Here is a 24,106-nt window from a genome sequence, read left to right on the forward strand (position 1 = left end):
CCTCCAATGTTATAAGGTCAGTCTGGCTCAGTGTGGAGCCCTGGGGATGGGATAAATGTCTTCAGCAGGAAGAGTAAGAGAAGAGCTATGAGTGGGCACAGGAGCACGGAGAAGACACGGCTCAGACTCTGCCCAGACCTTCCCGTCTCCTCCCAGGAGGGAGGGACCCTGAGCCTCAGGCATGGGAATAGCCAGGCTCTGGTCCCCAAACACCAAAGCAATGTAGGAGGGCAGAAGAACAAGTTTTAGACTTGGGACTCGAGTCTGAAAACTGAGAGTGTGGAGGGGAGAGGAGGAAAGTAGGCCATGAAAAGAAAATTCAGGAGTAAAAGAAACAGAAAGACTAAAATAGAAAGGGGGCAAGAGAGAGACATAGAGACAGAGGCAAGCTGAAGAAACACAGAGATGGAGACAGCAGAGAGAAGAATGCACAGCCACTGCGGAAGCAGAAGGGAGGACATCAAGTCCAATTAAGCTGGACTGGAGCCCAGAGTACCCCTTTCTAGGGAGGGCCGTAGCAGGAGGCTAACAGCATCTTTGAATGAGCGAGAGGAGAGGGAGGATATGCTGAGGAGGACAAGGACTGATGTATGAGCCCTAGCCTGGGACAGGGTGGAAGCTAAAGATCCAAAAGAGGACACCCCTGTCCCCCAAACTGATTTCTTATAGCAAAGCTGCTCCAGGTATGGTCCAGGCTGCCCACCCTCCACGCCTGGAAGCAGGCACGAGAGAGTCCAGACTCTGCTTCTTTGTCTCTCTCCCAGCCAGCCCCAGTCCTGGAATGCAGCAGGTCCTGCTTAAAGGGTGTTTGAAAAAGAGAATCCTATTTCTGTGGGTGTAAGCTCCAGAAGAGCAGAATTTCCTTTTTCTATTTTATTCACTGTTGTTCCTCCAACACCTAGAACAGTGCTGGCACTTAATAAACATCAGGTGAATGGATGAGCAGGCAAGGCAGCAACAGCCACCCCATGCCATGGACCCTGAGATGTGGCCGGAAGGGTCAGTGAGGGCACCTTCTTCTTGCTGCAGTAGATCTGCCATTTCTTCTCAGGGGGCAGTGCAAACATCGCCTCCCGGTTTTTGTCAGTGAGATCCAATTCATCCTGCAAAGACAAGAAAAAATATGTCTGACACTAGGGATGGTTAAGATTAGAATAGTCAGTCCTGCAGGAAATTAGAATTCCCCCAGATCAGTTCCTCAGCCTACTATCTTCCTCCCGAAGAGCAACAAAGATATGAGAGGGCATTTCTTTTTCTGTGAGAAATACAGCCCCATCCCCTTGCCTCAACCAGCCCTATGTGTCTTCCATTGTACTCCCTTTACTTCCTGTCCACCCCCAACCTTGTCTCTGCAAATCCACCCTCCTGCTTCAGGTCACCCTGTTCCCTGCGCATCTCCTGCATTGCTTTGCTAGCTCCTGATCCTCTTGCCCCGCGGTTTCTTGTCTTCCATCCCTTGTCATTCTTAAGCTTGTGGACACCATAATACAAAGCCTAACAAAGAAGGGAGTTGTCGCAGATCTAGTTCTGCCTCTCTCCGATTCTCGCCCCATCCTTCGGGTCTACCTGCCCTGCGAATCTCTCCCCTAGACATTCTCTGGCTCCCCCAGACTCAGCATGGGCCCTAGCACGGGCTGGAGAGAGCTGGTGAGGACAAGGGGCTGATCAGAGTAGGATGGGTGAGCCATGCCCAGGGAGGCATTGATCTGCCTCCGAGGGAGGTAGTGCCTGCTGGAGGCAGCCCCTCCCACTGCAGGACCACCAAGAGAAGGCGCCAGGCTCCATCGGGCTAGTCCAAACTTTCCAAGGAGCAAACTGGAACTTTATGAGGTCATATTTGGGGTAATTCCTAGGTATTTTGGGGTGAATTTAAAGGTTTTGTTGTGCTAGGCAGCCCCTGAAAATGTTTTGAAGCTGCTTCTCCTATCAGGCGTGAGCAACGCCTAATGCTAATCAAGGGCTGATCAAAGGACTAGTTATTGAGCCATGGAGAACATTGTGTGCTTTTTTTAAAATCAAAAGCGAAACTTGCATTAAGCATAAATTAAGCATAACAAAGCATAATAGTACTAACCTTTATATTTTCAAATACAATAAACAGTGAAAACAATATCTAAGGAAGTATAATAGTCTTACATTTTGAGATCTGTAACGTTTTCCCTATACTTTTATTCAAGGGAGAATATTAAGACTTTCTTCTCTCACCTAGATCAGAACTGCCTAATAGAAAGATAACATGGGCCACATATATTTTCAAATTTTTCTAGTCACGTTAAAAAATTTAAAAGAAATAGATGAAGTCAATAGTACATTTTATTGAAACCAGTAAATCTAAAATATAATCATTTAAACATATAATCATGTAGAAAATTAATAATGAGATATTTTACATTCCTTTTTTCACACTAAGTCTTCAAAATATGGTGTGCATTTTACAGTTACAGTTCATCTCAATTCAGACGAGCCAGTAGCCCCATCTGGCCAAGGACTGCCATTCAGACAGCACAGACGAGGGTTATTTGAAATAATACCCATTAGTTCACCTGCCTCTGGAACTCAAGACTCCTGCAGATTTAATCCCATACAAAAGTTCTTCCCTAGAACTGCTCTCTAGGTATCCCAGGAAGTCCTTTGTCAAAATTCCCAGAACGCTGTTTGAGGTTTCTTTTCCACGATCAAAATCAGAAATAAAAGAAAAAGGAGAGTTATATGCACCTTACATTTCCCAACACAAACTCTGCACCTCTTCAACCTCTGTGCCTTTGCTTACACAGCGAGTCCTGCCTGGACAGGCCTCCGTACCCACACTCACACTAAGGACCTGGTCTAATTCCTAGGGCACAGCGTCAGCGTCCTCCCACAAGCCTTCAGTAGACCTTCCCAGGTAAGAAGAATCTCTCCCTTCCTGAACTACAGAGCAGTTCCACATGAGCTTGTATTCAGGTTATTGATGTACTTGTCTTTTCCAGCCAGTGCTCTCTATCTCTAAATCAATGGTAGTTTTGCTCAGCCCAGGCAGCATATGACTGCTGACTGCTCGCGCCTTATTCAACCTCACTTCCCTGGTTTCTTTAGCAACTACCCTCCTGAGCAGTCTCTCCTGTTTCACCCTATGTTCTGCGTGCGCTTCCTCGATGACTTCCCCTCTTCTAGCCTACCTTTAAATGAAGTCCTTCAGGGCACCGTCCTCCCTCACCTGTTCCCCAGGACTCAGCTATTATCTCAGGCTCTCTCAAACTCGTACCCCTAGGCCAACAGTTTCCTGAACTCCAGACCCTGGGGCCCAATTGCCTCCAGTACGTCTCCACTCTGATGTACTTACGTAGAGTTACTATGTCCCAGCCACTGTTCTAAGTGTGTAATGTTTATTCATTTATTTATAACTTGTAACAACTCGTTTTACAGATAAAGGAAACTGATGTACAGAAAGAATGTGTGAATTGAATTCATCATCCCAGCCCCCTAAACTTGAATCTCCTCCAGTATATCCTATCCTGTCCACGGTCCCAACATCCATCCAACACTTCATGTCAGAAACCGGGGTGTTCTTTGATTCCTACTCACTCTTTGATCCTACCAAGTCCTATTATCTTTCCTCCTAAATAGCTCTTGAATCTGTCCACTTCTCTCCATCCTCACTGCTAATACTTTAGTCTAAGGCTCGTTTCTCTCTAACCTGTAGGATTAGGAGGCAAAAGCCTCCAAATGGTCAACCCAGAACCCTTCTTTAGCAGAGCACCTTGCATGGTCTTTTAGAAAAGCGATCAGATCACCTCAAATCCCTGCTTAAAATCTTCCATGGCTTTCCACTGCCCTTAGGGTTTAATCCAAAAACTTCAGTTCTTCTGGTCTTCATTGTGTACCCCAAAAGGACCCAGCTTCTGACTTGACACTCACATATACCATTTCTTCTGCAGTCATTGTCCTGAACCTCATTCACTTACCATCTCGGTGAAAATGTCACTGCTCACAGGGGCCACTGTGACTTCTCCCAGTCTAGAATATAGCTTCCTGCTAGGCACTCCCATGCCCCCACTCCCCGAATGCTCCCCGTCCTAGCACTCATCACACTTGTCTCTGCTCCTCAAGATCAGTCTTCCCTACTAGGCTTTCACATTCTTGGAGGCAGGGGAGGTCTCTGGTGGCTCATCACTACATCCCTAGGACCCCCCCACAGCCCAGCACCCAGCAGTCTCTCCAAGAAATATTGTTCACTTGTTTGAGAGATACCTGATGCTATTCTTCCTGCAGGCAAGACTTGTCTGACTCACCCTTGTTTTTGCTAAAGTGCCATGCAAGGGTCCCTGTCCTGAAGATGCCCAATAAATATCTGTTGAATACAAGAGCCGAAGATAGGAACACTGCCCATCACGTCCTTCTTTCAAAACTCACTCTACTCAAGAAAACATCCCTGACTAACACGGATCAGGCTCCAGATATTATTCTACACTAGCAAACACTTTGTCCCCCACCACTTGCCCCATCCAGAGGAAAGCTAAAAATTGGGAAACAGTGAGTTTTCCTAAACCCGATGTGACAAGGAAGCTGGACAACTTTTTCATATAACCTGCATAATCTCATCTTACAGGGACCCTGTCATTGAAAGAGCTGGATTGGTTTAACCGGGTATATTTATTAGCAAATACAAGTATAAAACTACATTCCAACCACATGGCATTCTTTCTTTACTTACTAATGGCCCACCACAGAATGAGTGACCAAGAGCTAATGGTAGATGAACTTGTACTTACGGCTCTTTACCAGGCCTGGGACCTTCTGTGGTGTGCAGACTTTGTCTCACCACCAGACCTCCAAAGAGAGAAGAAATCATGCTTCCTTCCTAGTCTATTTGTGGCCATGGTATAAAGCTGCACACACAGGGGCTTCTCACAAGGGCAGTCTGAAGGCTGGCCTGGGCAGGCACTGCACAGTCAGCACAGGCTGGTCCTGGTGTGAATGGCAGAGCTTCCACCTGCCCCTTGTTAGGCACAGCATATAATCATCCCAGGCCTAAACTGGGACCCCACGCATGACAGACATTTCCACCTCCATGTTCCTAGCCAATCATCCCCTGTTCCGAGGTGCCCAGTGTCTGCCCACAGAATCCCACTATGTCTCTTCTTTGTGTCTCGGACATTAAAAGATCCCAGGAAAACTCCAAGGAGCAGAAGAGAGAAAGGCGTCAAATGTTCTGATGTTCTTTGAGATGTCTCACCATCTTAGTTTGTAAAGCCCAGAGCTGCCCCTTCCTATGATAACCTAACTACTGCACCCTGTGGTCTACAATCCAATGCAGAGAGGAGGTAGGACCATTCTTCTGGGGACACCCTTTATGCTGTCCATCCCAGCGAGAGACTGTGGTTCTCCAACATAGCTGAAGTGTCCTGGGGGCCTACCTCCTCCCAAGAGGAGTTTTGAGAGATGGAGACCCCAGGACAGGTGCCCTGCCCTCTGTCCAGTTCTGCTTGTCCATCCACCCTCCTCTCCATTGTCACTGTCCCTCCCCACCCTCTCACTGACCACCAGCTCTGCAAAGCGGATGTTGAGCTCCTCTGCGTTTGGGATGGGGCTGGAGAACTCCATGAACTGCAGAGGGTGGTTGTCCCGGAGGTTGATTTCAGGGATGTCACTGCCCCCGAAGCAGCACAGGAAGCCCAGGCCATGGCGGCTCCTCTTGCGGGGGGCCATGGTCACTGCAGGCCAGGGGGTGTCAGCAGGCAGATGCCCTAGGTCCTCATTGTGATCTGGACAGGAGGAGATAACACAGGGTAGTCAGGCATCAGTCAGATAGGCTGAGCAGAGGTCACTCTGCCTTCATAACCTCTGTCCCACAGGCTACAAGGAGCCCTCAACCCAATAGAAAAGCCCCCCGGCCCTTCCTCCCACAGCATCCCTCTGTTCCCTCCAGCTCTTTCCACCTAGAGGTATTTACGTATCCTCCCCACCATGCCCTCTGAGTGTTACCTGGCAAGACACTTTCACATTCCCCTTCCTTGCCCTCAGAGAAGGACAAAGGCTGGGGTCACTGGATGTGACTTCCATGTGGCCAGTGCTGACTTTCCACGAATGTGCAGATGGGATCCTACTCCCTGTCTTAAGATCAGCTTCCAACAAGGCTCATTTACTCACTTGATTCATTTCCAGGTCTGGGGATAACTGATTTAAAGGCATGGTCCAATGTGGAGGAAAGGGTTGAAGAAGGCTGGCAGAGGGAACAGTGAGCTAATGATGTGGCACAGCTTCTAGAGCCTGGGTCTCCAGAGGAGGAGAGGACGGAAGGCTACAGAGGCTTGTAGAGTTTTCTGCTCAGTGTTCTGTACCCAGGCATGTTTGGATGAATGTGAAATAGCAACAGGCAGTGGTTCACTGATCCTTCTAGAAGGAGGTGGCCAGTTGTCCTCAGAGAGTTACCCAGGGGAGTCAGAGTGAAGCCTGGGTACAGAAATAGGACTGATCATTGGAATGGTATTTGACATCTGCTCAGATTTTCGGAAGAAATCTGCTCAGATTTTCTTTTCATACCAACCAAGAAGAGAGGACACTGTTCTGTCCAGAGACCAGAACTGATGGACATTTAACAGCTGACTAGTCATTGGAACAGAAAGGGTTAAGTCTTTGGCTCACCCCTAGGAAAGCCTAGGTCAATGATGACCAGCTTGAGAAAGAACACTACCCCTGTCACTGATGCCACATGGCCTCTAGATCAATTCAGTCCAACAACCAGGACACAGGCCTCCTAAGAGTCAGAACCATGCTCAACCACTGGTTCCTGACAACCTAGAGGGGTTCAGTAGAGAGGCCATAGCTTGTGCACCAAACTGCTACCCAGCCAGATTCTCCCCATCCCATACTTACAGATCTTAATTTTTTTGGACATAAATATCGAATTCTGTTTTTATCCCTGTTGAATATCATTGGTTTGCAGTCAAGATACTTTAGAATTTTGATTCTTAGCTATTTCTCCTGGACTCAGATTATTAACAGATGAGAATGCCTCTGTAGTCATCACGCACATCATTGCTAAAAATGTTGACCACATCAAGGACACAGACCCTAATGACACAACAAGCTGATCTAGGAATGCCAGGGAACTTTCATCAACACGCTCAGGAACAGTCCTTCAACCAGCTCTAAATCTATGTAACTATGCGCTCATCTAGCCCTCTTTTCTAAAAGTCTACATGAGAGATTTCTCCTAAAGCCCTGTAGAACTCAAGATATGCTAAATCTATGACACTCCTTTGAACCAAGCTCTAGAGTCTTATCAAAAGAGAGAACAAGAAAAATGTGGCATAATTTGTTCCTAGGGAGCTCGGGGTAACTTCTGGAGAACACTGCTTTATTTCCTAAGTCCTACCTAATAATTTAGTATAATCTCATCTGGCCTCTCACACATCATGCTCTATTTTAACTGTCATTCTAGAATTTTTTTTACCAGCTCTATTTTATCTTTCTTTATAAAGTTTGTGACAAACTTTTTAATAGGCCCAGAAAAGCCTCAAATAATACATTATGGAAGATTGCCCTTGTATTATTGGTTATCTTTTTGCTACTGGTTCTCATAAATATAGTGAGGGCTCCTAGAGGGCAGGAGCTGTGTCTCCTGCTTCTTTGACAGCCATCCCCATTTCTGTAGCCCATAAAAGCCCTGTGCTTCGTGGGAAGTCAATAAATATTTCTTGACCAATTGGGAAATGACCTGTTCTCATGGAATAGGAGGAAAGAGGGGTCTTTATTAATCAGTCAAAAAATATTGATGGAAATCTCAGCTACTAGCAATTGATAAGCACTCAAGAACCTTTGTAAGGAAAAAGAGAACCGTCCTAGAGGCTGAGGGAGGAGAAGCAGCCAGCAGGCCAGCACAGCAATCCAGGGACATGGTAGCAAAGACCTGGAGTAGACTAGCATTAGAGTAAAACTGAGAGGAAGGGGGACTTTGGGGTTCCCCTGGGACTTGATAGCCAATGGCAAAGAGTGGGTAAGACAGAGCCCTGGTCTCTGACCATTAGGGTTAGTAAAGCACCAACTCTGCAGGCAGGTAGGGGTGGAATCCCTGGGGGCGCCCTGCCCATTGTCAAGTGTGGGATAATCACATGGAATGCAGACCAGATCCCCTTGATTCCATCAGCCTCCAAAACGCAGCTGCAGCTGGCAAGCAAGACTGCTTTGTTCGGGGCACAAGGCATGGGAAGGGAGCTCCGAGAGGCAGTGGGGAGGCTGGGCTGACAGCACCACGGGGTTCTAGGGAGGGACAAGGAGAACGTGTGACCCCTCTTCCTGCCTTTACTTCCCCAGCTTCTTGTTCCCTAGTCTCCCTCTTACCTTTCTTGGCTGTACCAGAGGAATCAGGCATGGGGGCAGGGGTGGCATATAGCTGCTACACCTTGGCACAATCTTACATAAGCTGTTCACAGCCATGATTGCTCTGACTGGCCAAAGCCTGTGCCATACCTGTTGTTAAATATTAGAGCATCTCCCCTGACCTCAGGAGAGGAGAAGTAGATACAGATCCTGCAAACAGGAAGGACCATCCCCCGAGAGAAGGACTTCGTGCACTCAGGGGGCTGCTGCATATGTGTCTTTTTGAGGGTCTGTGTTGTGTGACAGCTCCCAAGTATGTTTATGTTCCTGAGGACAATGCCCTCCCAACCAAATCCTAGGTCTTTCCTTGCCTCCCTTTTTTTTTTTTTTTTTTTTTTTGAGGTGGAGTCTCGTTCTGTTGCCCAGTCTGGAGTACAGTGGTGCAATCTTGGCTCACTGCAAGCTCCACCTCCCGGGTTCATACCATCCTCCTGCCTCAGCCTCCTGAGTAGCTGGGACTACAGGCATCCGCCACCACGCGTGGCTAATTTTTTGTATTTTTAGTAGAGATGAGGTTTTAGTAGAGATGAGGTTTCACCGTGTTAACCAGGATGGTCTCGATCTCCTGACCTGGTGATCTGCCCGTCTTAGCCTCCCAAAGTGCTGGGATTACAGGTGTGAGCCACCGCGCCCGGCCCTCTTGCCTCCCTTTCTTAAGGCCCCATCTGAACATCCAAGACTAAAATCACAGGCTCTCTGCCGAAAGAGGCCTCAGAAATCATGTCACTTCATGGTAGAGATTCAAAAACCGAGGTCCAAAGAGGAACTGTCTTATCTGAGGTCACAGGCCTAAGAACAGAGCTGGGATTAAAACCCAGGACTCCAGCATCCAGGCTGTGGTCCGGTTACTGTCCCAGCAGACCTTGTCTTCCCCGTCAATGGGCCTTTTTTCTTACCTTGCCTTCAGCTACCCCATAGCCACAGCCTCCCTCCGCTAGAGCAGATCAGTCTCTACAGCTTAGTTTAGAAATCCCTCTGGAGAGCAGCAGAGGTTTACAGAAGCTCCAAAGGCCGCCGCCGCCTCCTCATCAGTAGGAGCTGCTTCTATCGTCTGAACCCTAATTCCTGACCTGCTCCTGCTCTGACACCTCTTTCACTCCAGCTTCCTAGTGGCAGGGCGGGGTGGGGAGCAGAGGATTTGAAGTCAGGAGACCGGGATTTCCCCACCTTTGTTTTCTCAGCTGGTGCTGGTGAGTACTCTTCACCTCTCGAAGCCCCAGTTTCCTCATCTGTGACGCCCTGATCACAGGGTCTTCCTCACTGGGTTTCAGTGAGGTGTACAGAAAGCAAGAGAAGTGAAATGCCTGGAGCACACTGGGCGACAGTAGAGGAAGCGCTACCCTGCAGCGGGCCTCCATTCCCATCATCGCCAGCAATGTGAGACTCGCCCTGCCCACAGCCTGCAACCCTCAGTGCTTCTCCAGGTAACAATGGGGTGACCAAGGCCTGGCATTCTGGGGATTTGCCTGGCCAGATTTATGAGGTCACCCGGCTCTGCCTTCCTCTAGGCCAGAGGAGCTGGGCTTTTCCCTGGGCTCTGAGCTATCTCTAGGTAGAAAGATAAGCAAATCTTCATCACTGGCCCTGGACAGGGAGAGCAGGTGGCCACAGGAATTCATTTCTGCAAAATCTCTTTAGAAAAGGAACAACGAGGTTTCCACCTTGAAGGAGAACTGAGAAGCAATTTGGAGAAAAGGGCATGCAAAGACAGAAGGAAACCCACTGGACTTGAACTCAGGCCAGAGAGATTTCAGCTGCCCCCACCTCCACCCACTTTTCTCTCCATGAAAACTTCCCCAGTGCCAGCAGCTCCCTGCCCTCCACATCCTGTCTCCTTGCTCCCTCCCCTCTTCCTGTGGGGACAAGTTCTCCTCAGGACTCTTAGTCCCCAAGCACAGACCAACTGGCCTAAGACACCAAACCATAGGTCACAGCCAGTTAAGCAACGCCTCCCGTGGCTCCAGCCTGACTGCACCCATCACCATCACAGTCCCTCTAGTTGTAGCAAAAGCACATTGCCTGTCCCATTTCTGTCACTCACCAGCAGGGGTTCAGCAGGCCATGGTGTTAGTCTCTCTGGGCCTCAGTTTCCTTTCTGTGCAATGGAAGGGTTTGACTGAAGACCTCCAAGGACTTTACCAGCTCTGACCTTTCACACTGCCTGCGCAATCCTATTCCTGAAGGCTTCCCAAGGGGCTCTCTGCCTGTACTGAGCACTTCCCCCACATTGCTCTCCGAGCCAGGAAGGACTTTCTACCACTTGAGCTCATTCCTTCCATTTGGTTGGTAAAGATGCAATCCTAGCCCTTACCCTCAAACCCTAACCCTAGCCACTGCAACACACCAGCTTTTACATTTCAGGACTTCAAAAGTCCCATATCATCAGTGTTTATCCCTCAGTCTTAATAGAAGCAGAATAATGCTAACACTTGAGACTTTCCTATGTGCCAGAAACTGACTGTGTCGACATTTTATTCCCCCAACAACTCTCTAAGATAGTTGGCTTCATTTTAAAGAACTTATGGAGAAAAAAACCCAAAAATGCAAAAACGAAAACAAAAGCCACAAAAACTGTGGTTCAGAGTGGTTAAGTAGCTTGCCTAAGGTCACACAGCTAGTTAGGGACATAGCTAGGATTCAAACCCAGGACTGTCTGACTCTAAAGCAGTAAGCTACTAAGGCATAAGGCACATGTCCAGATAGTATCCTAAGCTGAGATCTGCTCAGAGTTTTCTCAAATGTTATACAGATTGATATTCAATAATTCATGATTTTGCATTTCCTGTGAGCTGGGCCAGGTGTTTTCACAGCTGGGCAATCTCATTTCAGCTTCACAATGACCTTGTGAGGTGGTTATTATCCCCTCTTACAGATAAAAATATTGAGGCTTCAGGAGCTGTTACATGGCTTGGTCTATGACATCCAGCTGTGAAGAGACAGAGCTAGGACTCACAAGTAAGTATTCTCACTCTAAGCCTAGTGGTCTTGTCACAGAACCAAAGCTGACTCATGAACCCCTCCTCTAGCTCTTGAGGACAATGCTATTGCTTTGGGACATTCAAACTGCCTCCTATCAAACTGCCTCTTTTCCTACCTTCAGACACAGGGGTAACAGGACAAGGACATGGTATTGACGATCTCTCCCTGACCACTTCCAAGGTACCTACTGGGAACCAGGTACTATACTGATAATTTTCTGCATTATCTCATTTATTCTCCCAACTCTACAATGATATCACGATCCCTTCTTACTGATGATGACATTAAGAGTCTCAAAGGTCAGGCAAGTTGCCCAAAGACCAAGTTTTAGAAGTGAAAGGGCTGGGTTTGAGGACAGTAGTGTCTCATTCAAACGAATGTGCTTTTCACCAGCTTCTAGCCATGTGTCCATTGACCTGTGGTGAGGACCCAGGAGTAAACAGGATGTGATTCCTTTCCTAAAGGTCTCCTTCTAGTGGGGGAGCAAGGGGAGTCCAGACAGTGACAACAAAGAGAGAGTGAGGTGTTTGGGCAGCCCTGAGAAGGGGGACCTGGTCCAGCCTGGGGTTTAGGGGGTAAAGGGGAAGTCAGGGCAGGCTTCCAGGAGGAATGGACTTTGAGCCAGCCTTGAAAGAGAGGAGAGAATCAAGGAAGGGTGCAAGAGGAGGGAAAAGGCACTCCAGGCAAGGAAAACGGCATAAGCAGAGGCACAGAAGGAAGAGCATGGCATGTGTGAGCCCAGAGTCCTGATCAGCGGCTTCATCCTTTGCTGGCTAAATCAACAGGCAAAGCAAATGGAAAGGGTATGTGAGTATCCTGGTTTGATGGCAGAGCTGCAAGCGTGCTGGGGAGCCTGCTCCTTTGCCCTTCTCTCCCCACCAGGTCCCCTGGGGCTGGGGCTGCGGCTGGGGCTGGGAATGGGGCCCAGAGCTTCCCAGAGCTGCTGCATGGAACATAAGGAATGTAAACAATTTCCTGCTCCACAGGCGGACATTGCTCCCTATATGCTGACCCTCCACGTGCCATGTGCTGCTGGGAGTCACCCAGGAAAGGGCCCCAAGCCCAGCTTGGGGCCTGGCTCCCAAAGGAAGAATCTATGCTTTTCCATCCCATGTCCCAAATGACACTATCAGACCCTCTGCCCACCCATCTCCCCACTGCCCACCTACACCACACCTGCTTCCACCCCAAGCCTCTGCAGACCATCTCCTCAAGCTGGTGGACAGCAAGCAGGCCTGGAGGTTCCTCTTAGTTCTAATCCATCCACTTCCTCCCTGAAGCTGCTGAATTACCATCGCCCAACTCTACCCTACACATTCGGTTGAATTCTGTTCAATTGCCATCAACTCTAACCAGGTGACTTCAAACAAGTTACTTGGCCTCTCTGAGCCTCAGTTTCTTCAGCCATAAAACAGGGGAAATATAATAGTACATACTTCATAGGGTGGTCAGGAGGATTAAATTAGTTAATATTTGTAAAGCATTTGGAATACAGCCTAGTAAAAGTAAAGACTATGAATAGCTATACAGATAAGCTGCTATTCTACTTGTGAAGATACCTGAATGTTGACGGTATTATAGAGAGTTTTCTTTCTGTAATTTCATCAGTTTTACATATTACTATAAGGCTTGGCAGATATTACAGGGGCCACATTCAGCCCACAGACTGTTTTTGTAAACATAGTTTTATTGGAATAGTCATGCGCATTCATTTAAGTATTGTCTACAGCTACTACCATGCAACAGAGACCGTATGGCCCACAGAGCCAAAAACACTTACTATCTGGCCCCTTACAGAAAGACTGCCAATTCCTGGATTCCTGGATTGATTCCTATGCAACTGACAATATCCAATTATTTTTAGCCATAAAAACACCGATTTCATATGATTCCACATATCATACTGGCTCCTCACTTGTACTGTCTGACCCACTGAGAGTGCTGCCCTCTAAATCCAGTGATTCCAACCATAATAAAGATATATTTATTGAGCACCTACCATGTTCGAGGTTTATCTCAAACTTTCATCTTCCCTTTTTACAGACGAAGAAACTTGAGGCTCAGAAGGACGCAAGGTGTGAACCTAGGAACTCAAACCAGGTCTCCAGACGCCAGTGTTGCCCTGAACAATCTGACTGACTTGTACTGTGAGCCTCAGGCAGGGCTGGGGGAGAAACAAGGAGCACTTTCAAAAATAAGCACACGCTGTTTCCAGGATTGGGGGAGCTTTTCTTAGCAGTCGCCTAAATTACAGTTTCCCCCTAGGCTCTGGGAAAGGCAAAGAAAGCAAAAGTAAATTCTCTCAGCCTCTGAGTCCCCTCTGTGCAGGCCTAGGGGTGGGAGACACAGGGAGGCATTGCTGAGGCCCGAGAAGAGGAAGGAGAGAAAGGAACGTCTTTCCGGAAAAGTGAAACTGAAAATCCCTCAAAATGACATTTCTCAAACTTGGGGGTGAGGGTGGGAGTTGAGGATTTTCCAACTGGTTTTCTCATTTTGAGAAATGATAAAGAGAATAAAGGTTTCTTTGACTCACTAGGGCACTAAACAAGCAGATGATAGTTCTCCAAGGTCATGGTCAAACATTCATTCATTCATTCATTCATTCATTCATTCATCCACCCACCCACTGAGTAAATGCCATGTATAAAGCAATGTTCTGGGTGTCTTATATGAGCCTGACGTCACATCCTAGGATGAAAGGCAGGCAAGGAGGTGCGGCTCTAGGCCCTGGGACTGTAGGTGGGGAAGAGTGACTGACTTCTGGCTGGGAGGATCTGGAACATTCACCAGAGGAACTGTCATTGAAGCTGGGCCTCAGAAGAAGGGAGGGCGTCAGCACATGCCAGGGGCTCGGGGGGTGTCCAGGAAAGCATTCTCAACAAGTGGCATGCCAGAGTGAGAACCTGGCACCAACGACAGCCCAAATGAATGAGAAGCTCTACCAAGGTAGTTCCCACTGCACCTCTCAGGGCTCAAAGAGGTGCAGTGGGAACCAAAACGACAGCCAGAAAAAGGAGGGCGTTGAGCGCCAGGGGAAGAAGGAAGAAGCCATTGGAGAGTGTGTGGCTTGCGGCTGATTAGTTCCTTGGCTTATGGTAGAGGAGAGCGTTTGTGAGGTCTGAAATTAGAAGAGACATTTCTGGTGGCACTGTACGGGGTGGGAAGACAGGAGGGAGAAGTGGAAGAAGGGAAGAGTTAGGAGGCAAGTCTGTGCATCTGGGTAGAAGAGAATGAGACCCTGAACTGCCAAGAATAGAGAGGAAGAGGTGGATGCTGGCGGTGCCATGGAGGGGTGCAGGCACGTGAGTAAGAGAATGAGAGGCTGGACATATAGAGCAAGGACCTGGGCTGACGATGAACCTGGGGAGCATGGAGAGCTCTCTGGGCAACAGCTATGAAGTGAAAGAGAAGGAATTTTAGCGCCCATGTCTCTGCTACCCATTAGCACCAGAAGTCTGGGGCGCCTGGCCAAAGGGAAATCACCCTACACAGGAGAACCCAAGGCCTCGCCCCTCTGCTTCCAGAAGCCAAGCCCCTCCTCTGGCTCACACAGACAGGGCTGCTGTTACTGAAAGGCGCAGGAAAGGAGCCTCCAGCTTTCCTCTGTGCTCCACTCCCAGCTGTCCCACCAGAGCAACCCATCACTGAGGCCTCAGCACCGTTCCACAGCCCAGGACTGGGAGAAGCCCCCACTGGCTGCTATTCCTGATCCTCTCTCCCAGGGTCCCAGCACAAAAAGCATTCTGTCACTCTTGAGGGAAAGACCTCGAGGTTCTGTCAGGCCAACTCCGCCCTAGAAACCCAGCGGGGCCTGTGCACATGGCCCCACCTGGCCCCTGGGGCTGCGCCTTCTGCAGTACAAGGTGACCTTCCTGCCTTTCTACAGAAAGGCCTCTGCTCCTGCCTCAGGACCCACAGGCACAGTCCATCTCCTCTGGGAGGGCAGACTGGGATGGGGCAGTGACTAAGGGGTAACTAGGGGGTAGGACGGGAGCTGAGCCAACCCCTGAAAGGCAAATGTCGTTGAAAATATAGATCCAGGGTGACTCCTTTTCTCCTCCTAAATTTTGTGTGTACAATTTCACCACTTTATTCATTCTTTAAAACAAAACTTTGTCGGGTCCCTAAGTACCGTGCTCTGAGCTGTGAAAAGGTATAATAAGCATGAGTTCAGTCTGGTTGGGAAGGGAGACAAATAAATATAATAAAGTATGGACATGGTTATGATAAGGGAAGTACAAAGGTTTGAGTCTGAGGAATGTCTGCAGAACTGCATCCCAGCGGGGGTTCTGGTCCACCCTAAACCCTCTGCTCATAAACATGGTTTACAGGGGACATCGTAGAGTGGAATGAGGGCTGGGAATACTCAGAGATGCTACCAAAGATCAAGAACAGAAGTCCGACCAAGGGTTATTGATGCCATAGGAGATTGCAAGCACCTCAGGCAAGGGAACATGAGTACTTTGGGCCTCGTCTGTAAATGAGCCGGTCAAACTACGTATTGTCTAGCAGTTTCTTCTACCCCTGTCACTAGGATCTGTGTCAGACAGTACATGAGGTGTTAAATGATGCTGTTTGAATTGAATCCTATCCCATGAGCTCCCTAAAGGAGCTCATTCATTCATCTGCTCATTCATTCATCCAACTATCGTTGATTTTTAGCACCTACTCCATGCCCGGCACTGCTCTCGGGGCTAGGCACATGCAGGTAAACTCATCAGACACGGCTCCTGCCCTCACAGAGCTGTTGTCTCCCAAGCTCAGAGTCCCTTTTGTCCTTTGTCTTCAATCCCTAATGCCCCATCCTGTGAATGATTCTCGCCACCTTTTTCTAAAATGCCTTGGATGCATTTGTTTCATTCCCAAACACCAGGCTCCAGATCAGTCCCACGTGATCTCATGCTGAGACCCCTGCCAACCTCTCTCATTTCCCCCTTTCCCAGTCACCCTGCAAACAGCTCTCTGAATGATGTGCTTCTAGACTTATTCTGCATTCCTGGGTTCAGCTGAATTGACAGCAGCCTAGGGCCCTGGGTGGATAAGAACAGAGTACTCACAGCCTGGGCCACGCTTCAGAAATTTATTAGAGGCAGATGAGATGGCAAAGAGGACTAGGAATGGGAGCCGTGAAAGAGGACTAGGAATGGGAGTTTTCAGGACAAAGCATTAGGAGGGATGTGGATTGAGTGGGGTCCAGGAGGGACCCTGAGTCCTTGTGCACTGGACAGGCAAGTACAGGAGATGCTCACTAAAAGGGAGGAGAGAGGGAGGAGAAGACACAAGACATGAATGCATGTTTTCGACTCTCTGGGTGAAGAGGTGGGAGTGGTATGTGTGTGTGTTTACATGTGTGTGGTATGTATTTATGTGTATATGTGGTATGGTGTATGTTTATGTATGTGTAGGTAGTATATGCGTGGTACGTGTGCTTGATGTATGTGCACATGTGGTATATGTGTATGTGGTGTGGTACGTATATTTGTGGTATGTGTGCAGTGTGTGTGGTGAGTGTGTGGTGAGTGTGGTGGTGGGGAATGTATATGTGTGGTGTGTATATGTGTGGTATATGTGGTGTGTGTAGGTAGGGTATGTATATATGTGGTATGTGCATGTAGTTGGTGTACGTGCATGTATGGTGTGTGTATATGTATGTGAGGTGTGGTATGTATATGTGACATGTGGTCTGTGTGGTATGTGTGGTATGTGATGTGTGCATGCATGTAAATGGTGTGTGTGGTGTGTATGTGTGGTGTGTTTAATGTGTATGTGTGCACGGTATGTGTATACATGGTATGGTGTTTGTATGTGTGGTGTGTATGTGTAGTATGTGTGTGGCATGTGTGGTGGGGTACGTGTATGTGTCATATGTATAGGCAGTATGTGTGCATGTGTGGTGTGATATGGTATGTATGTGTGATGTGTGTAGGGTGTGTGTGGGCACACAGTATGTGTATAGATAGGGTATGTGTATGTGTGGTGTGTGTGGCATGTGTGTGAGTGGCATATGTGTATGTGGGGTAAGAGATATATGTTCATATGTAATGCGTGTGTGTAGATGGGGTTTATATGCATGTGGTATGTGTCTGAGGTGTGTGTATGCATGGTGTGATATGGTATGTGTGTTATTTGTGGTATGTTTGTGTAGTGTGCATGGTGTGCATGTAGATGGGGTGTGTATGTGGCATGTGTGTGAGTGGCATATATGTATGTATGGTGTGTAGGTGGTATATGTTCATATGTGGTATGTGTATAGTGGGGCTGTGTCTGTGGTGTGTGTATATATGGTGTGATGTGGTATGTATATTTGTGGTACGTTTGTGTAGTGTATGTGGTGTGTATGTAGATGGGGTGTGTGTGTGGTGTGTGTATTGGATGTGTGGTGTATGTCTGTGGTGTGTGTGTTGTGTGTTCAGGTATCGTATGTGTAGTGTGTGTATATACGTATGTGTGTGTGGTATGTGTGTGGCGTGTATGTGTAGTATGTGTGTAGCATGTATGTAAGTGGGGTATGTGTATGTTTGGTGTGTGTAGGTGGCATATGTACATGTGTGGTGTGTGTATGTGTGGTGTGATATGGTATGTATGTGTGATATGTGTGTGGTGTGCACAGGCAGAGTATATGTGTGTGTGTAGGTGGTGTGTGGTATATATGTGTGTATGTATGTTTGGTATGTGTCTGTATCTGCTGTGGTGTATGCATTGTGTAGTATGTGTGTGTGTGGTACATATGTGTGGTTTGTGTGTAGGTTGTGTGCACGTGTGTATACATGTGTATGCATGGTATGTGACATGTGTATTGTGGTGTATATATGTGGTATGTGTATGGCATTTGTAGGGGTGGGATATGGGGATATGGGTATGTGTGGGGGGGTGTGTGTGGTATGTGTATATGTGGTGTTTATGTGTGGAATGTGTGTAGATGGGGTTTGTGTACATGTGGTGTTTGTGGTGTACAGGTGGTGTATATGTGTGGTATGTGTATGTAGGTGTGTGCAGGTTGTGTGTGTGGTGTGTATATGTGTATGTGTGGTCTATGTGGTATGTGCTGTGTGTGTGCTGCATGTGTAGATGGGGTTTGTGTGTGTGGTATATGTGTGGTGTGGTATATGTGTAGTATGTGCAGTGTGTGTGATATGTGTATGTGTGACAGGGTATGTTTAGGTAGTGTGTGTGCATGTGTGATGAGTGTATATGTGCATGTGAAGTGTGTATGTGATGTGTGTGGTGTGCCAATGTCTGGTATATACACATGGTATATGTGTGATGTGTGTGTAGATGGGGTTTGTGCATGTGCGGTGTGTGTGATGTGTATGGGATATGTATGTGTGGTGTATACACATGGTATCTGTGATGTGTGTATAGATGGGGTTTGTGTATGTGTGGTGTGTCTGTGGTGTGTATGTGTGATATGTGTGTAATGTGGTATGTGTATGTGTGGATGTGTGTAGATGGTTTATGTGCATGTGTGGTGTGTGTAGTGTGTGAGATGGGGTTTGGGTACATGTGGTATGTGTGTGGTATATGTATGTGTGGTAAGGGTGTAGGTGATGTATATGTGCATGTGTGGTGTATGTATATGTGTGTGTGTGGTGTATATATGTGTGGTGGGGGGCGTAGGTGATGTATATGTGCATGTATAGTGTGCATATGTGTGTTCATCTCCAAAAAGCAAAGACACATGCTTGTACCGACTTCCAAGTCTAAGTAGAAAGAAGACCCAGGCAACTCCCCAAAGTATATGAGCAGAAGAAACAGTAAGATCACTGGAAATCAGCCCCCATGCCAATTTCTGATCAGCCCGCTCTTTGTTTATAAAGGAGTTGCCGAAGCATAATATTTAGCAAATGTTACTGTTCAGAAGGCAATGTCTTTTCTTCTTTTTCCCATGAACCACACTATGGCCTGGGAGCACAGACCCATTCAAAGGATGCTTACATCCACCATAGACCAGAGACTGAATATCCACACATGCATCTCATTTAATCTTACAACCCCGAGAGGTCAGAATTTTTGCCTGATGAGGACCCTGAGGTTCAAAACCAGGAGACGATGCCCAAACTAGGGCTCTTCCTGTAACACACTGTCACATTCCAACCCAGTTTCAATCTAGCTCTGGGTGGTGTGTGTGTATGTGTGTGTGTCCAGCAGGTGTAACTGGGTTCCCCTTGGGTGTATACTACAATGGGGCATACCTCCCCACAACCCCCTGCCTCTGCTATTTGAAATCAGGGTGGTAGGTTTTAGCTACATCCCCATTGAGCTTGAAATAGAAAAAGCAAGTTGCTGACAATAATGTATCCCAAACTATTCCATGCTCCACACTTTAAAACATAAATATTTCACACATTTCTAGAAAAGATAATGCTAGTATTTATTAAAAGCTAGGCTAGGTTCAAAATTTTATACCTATTATTTAAGGATGCCGGCATCCTGCAAAAGCAGTAATATGATCTCCATTTTTACATATAGGAAAAGTAAGGCTCAGAGAAAATCAGTAACGTGCCCAAGTTAGTAAAGTTGATAAAACACATGACGTCAGTCTGACTGATTCCAACATTCAGATACAGCCTATCCACTGCAAGCAGAACACAGCTCGTAAACGGCAGCATCACTGTACACCGCAGGCATCCCCACAGCCATAGCACCTCCTGTGGTGCACTTCCCATCTCTTCCCCATCTCCCCATCCCAGCTCACAGGAAAGAACTCAGTGCTTGCATAACGAAACCCTGTCCCTAGTCACAAACAGCAATTGGGCCCCATCGTCTCACCACACACTTAGTCACAGAAAGGTCTAGGCTGTCCCACCTTCAGGATTGGCCTCTTGGGCATGCGAGCTGGGCACACTCAGAAGGGCCCTGCGCTTGGTTTAAAGCTCTGCTGTTGCTGTCTTGAAACTTTTAATAATTTTTGAACAAGGAGTCCCGCGTTTTCATTTTGTGCTGGGCCCACAAATCATGCAGCTGGCCCTGCCCATCTTCTCCAGCAGCCAGCACAGGCAGCCTTTCCCAGGAAGAGTGGCCTGGCTGGCCACTCCCTGTGTGTTTCCAAAAATGTTACCCACAGTCCCTGAATGGTCAGGACGGAACAGAGACAAGTTACTTTACCCTGGGGTGGCTTCCTGTTCAAGTGGCCTCGATCTACATCTCCGTAACCGCTGGACTACTCCCCACCCTGATCTTTCTTCCCCATCACACCCGACTCCTCCACTCCACACTCCCTGGTTTCCAGTCACAGTATCCCACTCATTCCTCCTTAAATGCACCATTGCTCAAGGGACTGAAATTCCTAGAGGGCAGGGACATTTTTATCTCCAACTCCCCCCACAGTGCTCTTTCCATACACACAGCAGAAGCTGATAAGAGTTAAAGGATTAAATGAATTGCTACAATGTTATCTGTCAATTAAAAAAAGGTTTTTAAAAATTGGTATGATAAAAAGTAAATTGCTTTATTTTCTGAATTCTTGACCCGATCAATTATAAGACATATCATCCATGTGATGACATGACATTAAGCATACACAAAGCTTGTACAACCTTCTGAAATTAAATAATAAAAGCAGGAGACTATTTTAGCTTTGAAACATAGTAAAGAATAGACTTGCTCGTTCTGCATGTGGATTCTCAACATTACCCCTCACCCCAATCTCATGCCCACCTCACCTGCTTCCTCCCCCTCTTCTCTCATCCATCCCCACTGCAGATCCCACCTTCCTCGAGCAGTCTTCCTAACCACTCCAATCTACCTGCATTCTCCTAAATAAACTCAATGCACTTTTTGTCTGCTGTTTATGGGACATTTCATTGTATACTACCTCGTGGCACTTTACGTTATTTAATATCTTGCATTCATTGTTTTTTATTTTTATTTATTTTTTTAAGACGGAATCTCTGTTGCCCAAGCTGGAGAGAGGTGGCAGAGTCTCAGCTCACTGCAACCTCCACCTCCCGGGTTCAAGCAATTCTCCTGCCTCAGCCTACCAAGTAGCTGAGTTTACAGGCGCCCACCACCACGCCTGGCAAATTTTTTGTATTTTTAGTAGAGACGGGGTTTCATCATGTTGGCCAGGCTGGTCTCCAACTCCTGACCTCAAGTGATCCACCCACCTCGGCCTCCCAAAGTGCTAGGATTCTACACATGAGCCACCGCGCCTGGCCACATTTATGTTTTTTATACCAATTAACTTCTCCCCCATCTAGACTCTGAGCCCACGAGAATAGCTCCTGGCGCAGTGGAATGTGTGCAGCAGGTCCTCAGTCCTCGGTGAGCTCTTCCTGAAGGAACGACATCTAACAGCAGTGTGTGGGGAGAGGCAGAGCGAAGAAAGTGGTTAACACCCCCGGAATGAACCTTCATGGCCCACCCAGTGACTCAGGTCCTTCAACTGGTGAAGGCATCCAGGCCTTGGCCAGGCACCCTCAATAGGTGTCTCAAGTGACCCTCAGCAAGTGGCAAAGGAATGCTTCTTTATAAACCTGTATGGTTAAATCAGGCCTTGGAATTCTCAGATAAATGCAGGATGTTTTCATTTGTTTGTTTCATTTCTGTTTTTAATTTCCCCCTCCTTCCTGTCAACAAAAGGCATCTTGCATGTAAAAGGTATGAGATAGCTCTCCTCTCTGTGCTTTGAGGGATGCTTTCGCTGACGGAAATGGGGCTCTGGCTCCAGGACTCCAGGCTACAGAAGCTGAGATTTCCTCTAAGAACACAGGCCAATCCTCAAGCCCTGAGAACAGTCCTTGAATGGACTCCCCATTTCTAAATTGTCTCTTTTCAACCCAGATATCCTTGCAAGCTCTACCCTGATTCCTGCCACTGAAGGGATCCCCCTCCTCAATGCCCAGTGTTGAAGCCACTTACTCACCTCATCCTGGAAAGTGCACTGCTGTGTGTCGCCTCTTTCCACCCTGTCACCCCTTCAGAACCTCTTCTCAGTTCTCCCTCCTCAAGTTGTGAACAATAAGAAATCTGATCCACCTGCCCCAAGAACTCCACGCTCTCTCTAGCCTCTGATTCAGCCGAAGCCACTCAGGTCAGAGGTCCTCCCAGTAATCCCTCCAAGTAGAGGCCCCTCCTCTGGAGCCCCCCCCCCGGAACCCCTCCCCCTGGAGCCTCTCCTCCCAGAGTCCCTCCCCCTGGAACCTTGCCCCTGGAGCTCCTCCCCATGGAACCCCGCCCCAGGACCCCCCCTCCCCCTGGAACCCTCCCCCTGAAGCTCCTCCCCCTAGAAGCCCCTCCCCCACTCTTCCCCAAGGAGTTCCCGCCCCCTGGAGCCCCTCCTCCCAGAGCTCCTCCCCCTGGAGTTCCTCCCCCTAGGATCCCCTCCCCACCCTTCCCCAAGGAGTTCCTGCCACCCTGGAACCTCTTCCCCTGGAGTCCCTCCTCCCAGAGCCCCTCCCCCTGCAGCCCCTCCCCTGGAACCCCGCCCCTGAACCTCTCAGCTGAAACACCTGGCAAGCCTCACTTCCTGCTGGAAGCCTTCCCGGCCACCCTTCCTCCTCCTCAGCATCCTGTGTTTCTCCCATAATTGAACATCAGGCAAATCTATTGTTTCCTGAATTACAGTCACTCTCCCTGGGCTGTGATCTTCTTAGGTCAGGGACAGTGTCACACAGTGAAATGGGCACCCTGGTGCCCAGCACAGAGCCTGGCACATAGTAGATAGACCAGGGCTTTGCCAAGACCCTGGATGTCTGGCCTTCTCCTGTATCCTCTCCCCTCCAAAACTCCCCTCCATCTCCTTCCTTCAGACTAATTCAGCAATGGTCACTCCAAACTTCTCCTTTCCCTCATCTCCAGCTCCATATTTCCAACGATCTACATTTCCATTCAGATGCGTTGATGCTAGTGCCACCAACTTCCCCTACAACTGACCTCTCCTTTCCTTCCCCACTGGACCATCCCGAACTTCAAAGACAGAGAAGCATCTTTAACTCTTCCTTTGTCTGAAATACTGCTATATGCCAGGCATCTTGTATGTACTATCTCACTGAATTCTCACAAGAAACTCTGAAATGTGGGTATTAGCATCCCAATTTTAAGGATAAGGAAACCGATGTTCAGTGAAGTGAAGCAACCTTCCCAAAGGTCACAAGCCCAAAACTGACTGAGCCAGGATTAGAGGCAGGTTCTGATCTAGCTGTCTTTTTATTTTATTTTTTTAATTTTCATTTATTTATTTTATTTATTTATTTTTGAGACTCTATTGCCCAGGCTGGAGTGCTGTGGCGCGATCTTGGTACACTGCAACTTCTGCCTCAGCCTCTCAAGTAGCTGGGACTATAGCCATGTACCCATCACACCTGGCTAATTTTTGAATTTTGTATAGAGACAGGGTTTCACCATGTCACCCAGGCTGGTATTGAACTCCTGGCCTCCAGTGATCTGCCTGCCTCAGCCTCCCAAAGTGCTGGGATTGTGAGTGTGAGCCACTGTGCCTGGCCATGACCCAGCTGTCTTAAACTCCCATTCTTCTCCCCCAACACACAGGTACTCCCGTACCCACACACAGTTCTCTATTTTATAGATTATCCAGTCTTCATATCCAGTCTACTGGGTTCTACTTTAAAAATGCTTCCTGCATCAAGTCTGTGCTCACCTGTGTGAACACTGGACTCCCCTCACTGGCCTCTGGGAGGCTGGTTATGCAGAGCCTCCTGCGATTTGCTGGCAGCGTGGGCTCACCTCATACTGCTCTGTGAGCCTGCACATGCTCTAAGCTTGGAACCATTTCTCTCAGGCATTGTCCTTTCTTGCCAGCTTGGCT

At 48.0% G+C, this 24,106-nt stretch overlaps 1 protein-coding gene across 2 annotated transcripts in view; it reads right to left on the minus strand.

Moving 5' to 3' along the window:
- DAAM2 (dishevelled associated activator of morphogenesis 2) overlaps positions 1 to 24,106 on the minus strand; it is a 114,264-nt gene that overhangs the window by 42,481 nt on the left and 47,677 nt on the right. For both annotated transcript variants that reach the window (XM_023212724.1, XM_023212723.2), the window contains exons 2-3: positions 5,521 to 5,744; positions 1,014 to 1,103 (exon numbers count right to left, since the gene is read on the minus strand). In XM_023212724.1, coding sequence (XP_023068492.1) covers positions 1,014 to 1,103; positions 5,521 to 5,688 — 258 coding nt within the window. In that variant the 5' untranslated portion in view covers positions 5,689 to 5,744. The remainder of the gene's footprint in view (positions 1 to 1,013; positions 1,104 to 5,520; positions 5,745 to 24,106) is intronic.

Source organism: Piliocolobus tephrosceles, chromosome 5 (genome assembly GCF_002776525.5).
Source record: "Piliocolobus tephrosceles isolate RC106 chromosome 5, ASM277652v3, whole genome shotgun sequence".
Classification (NCBI taxonomy): domain Eukaryota; kingdom Metazoa; phylum Chordata; class Mammalia; order Primates; family Cercopithecidae; genus Piliocolobus; species Piliocolobus tephrosceles.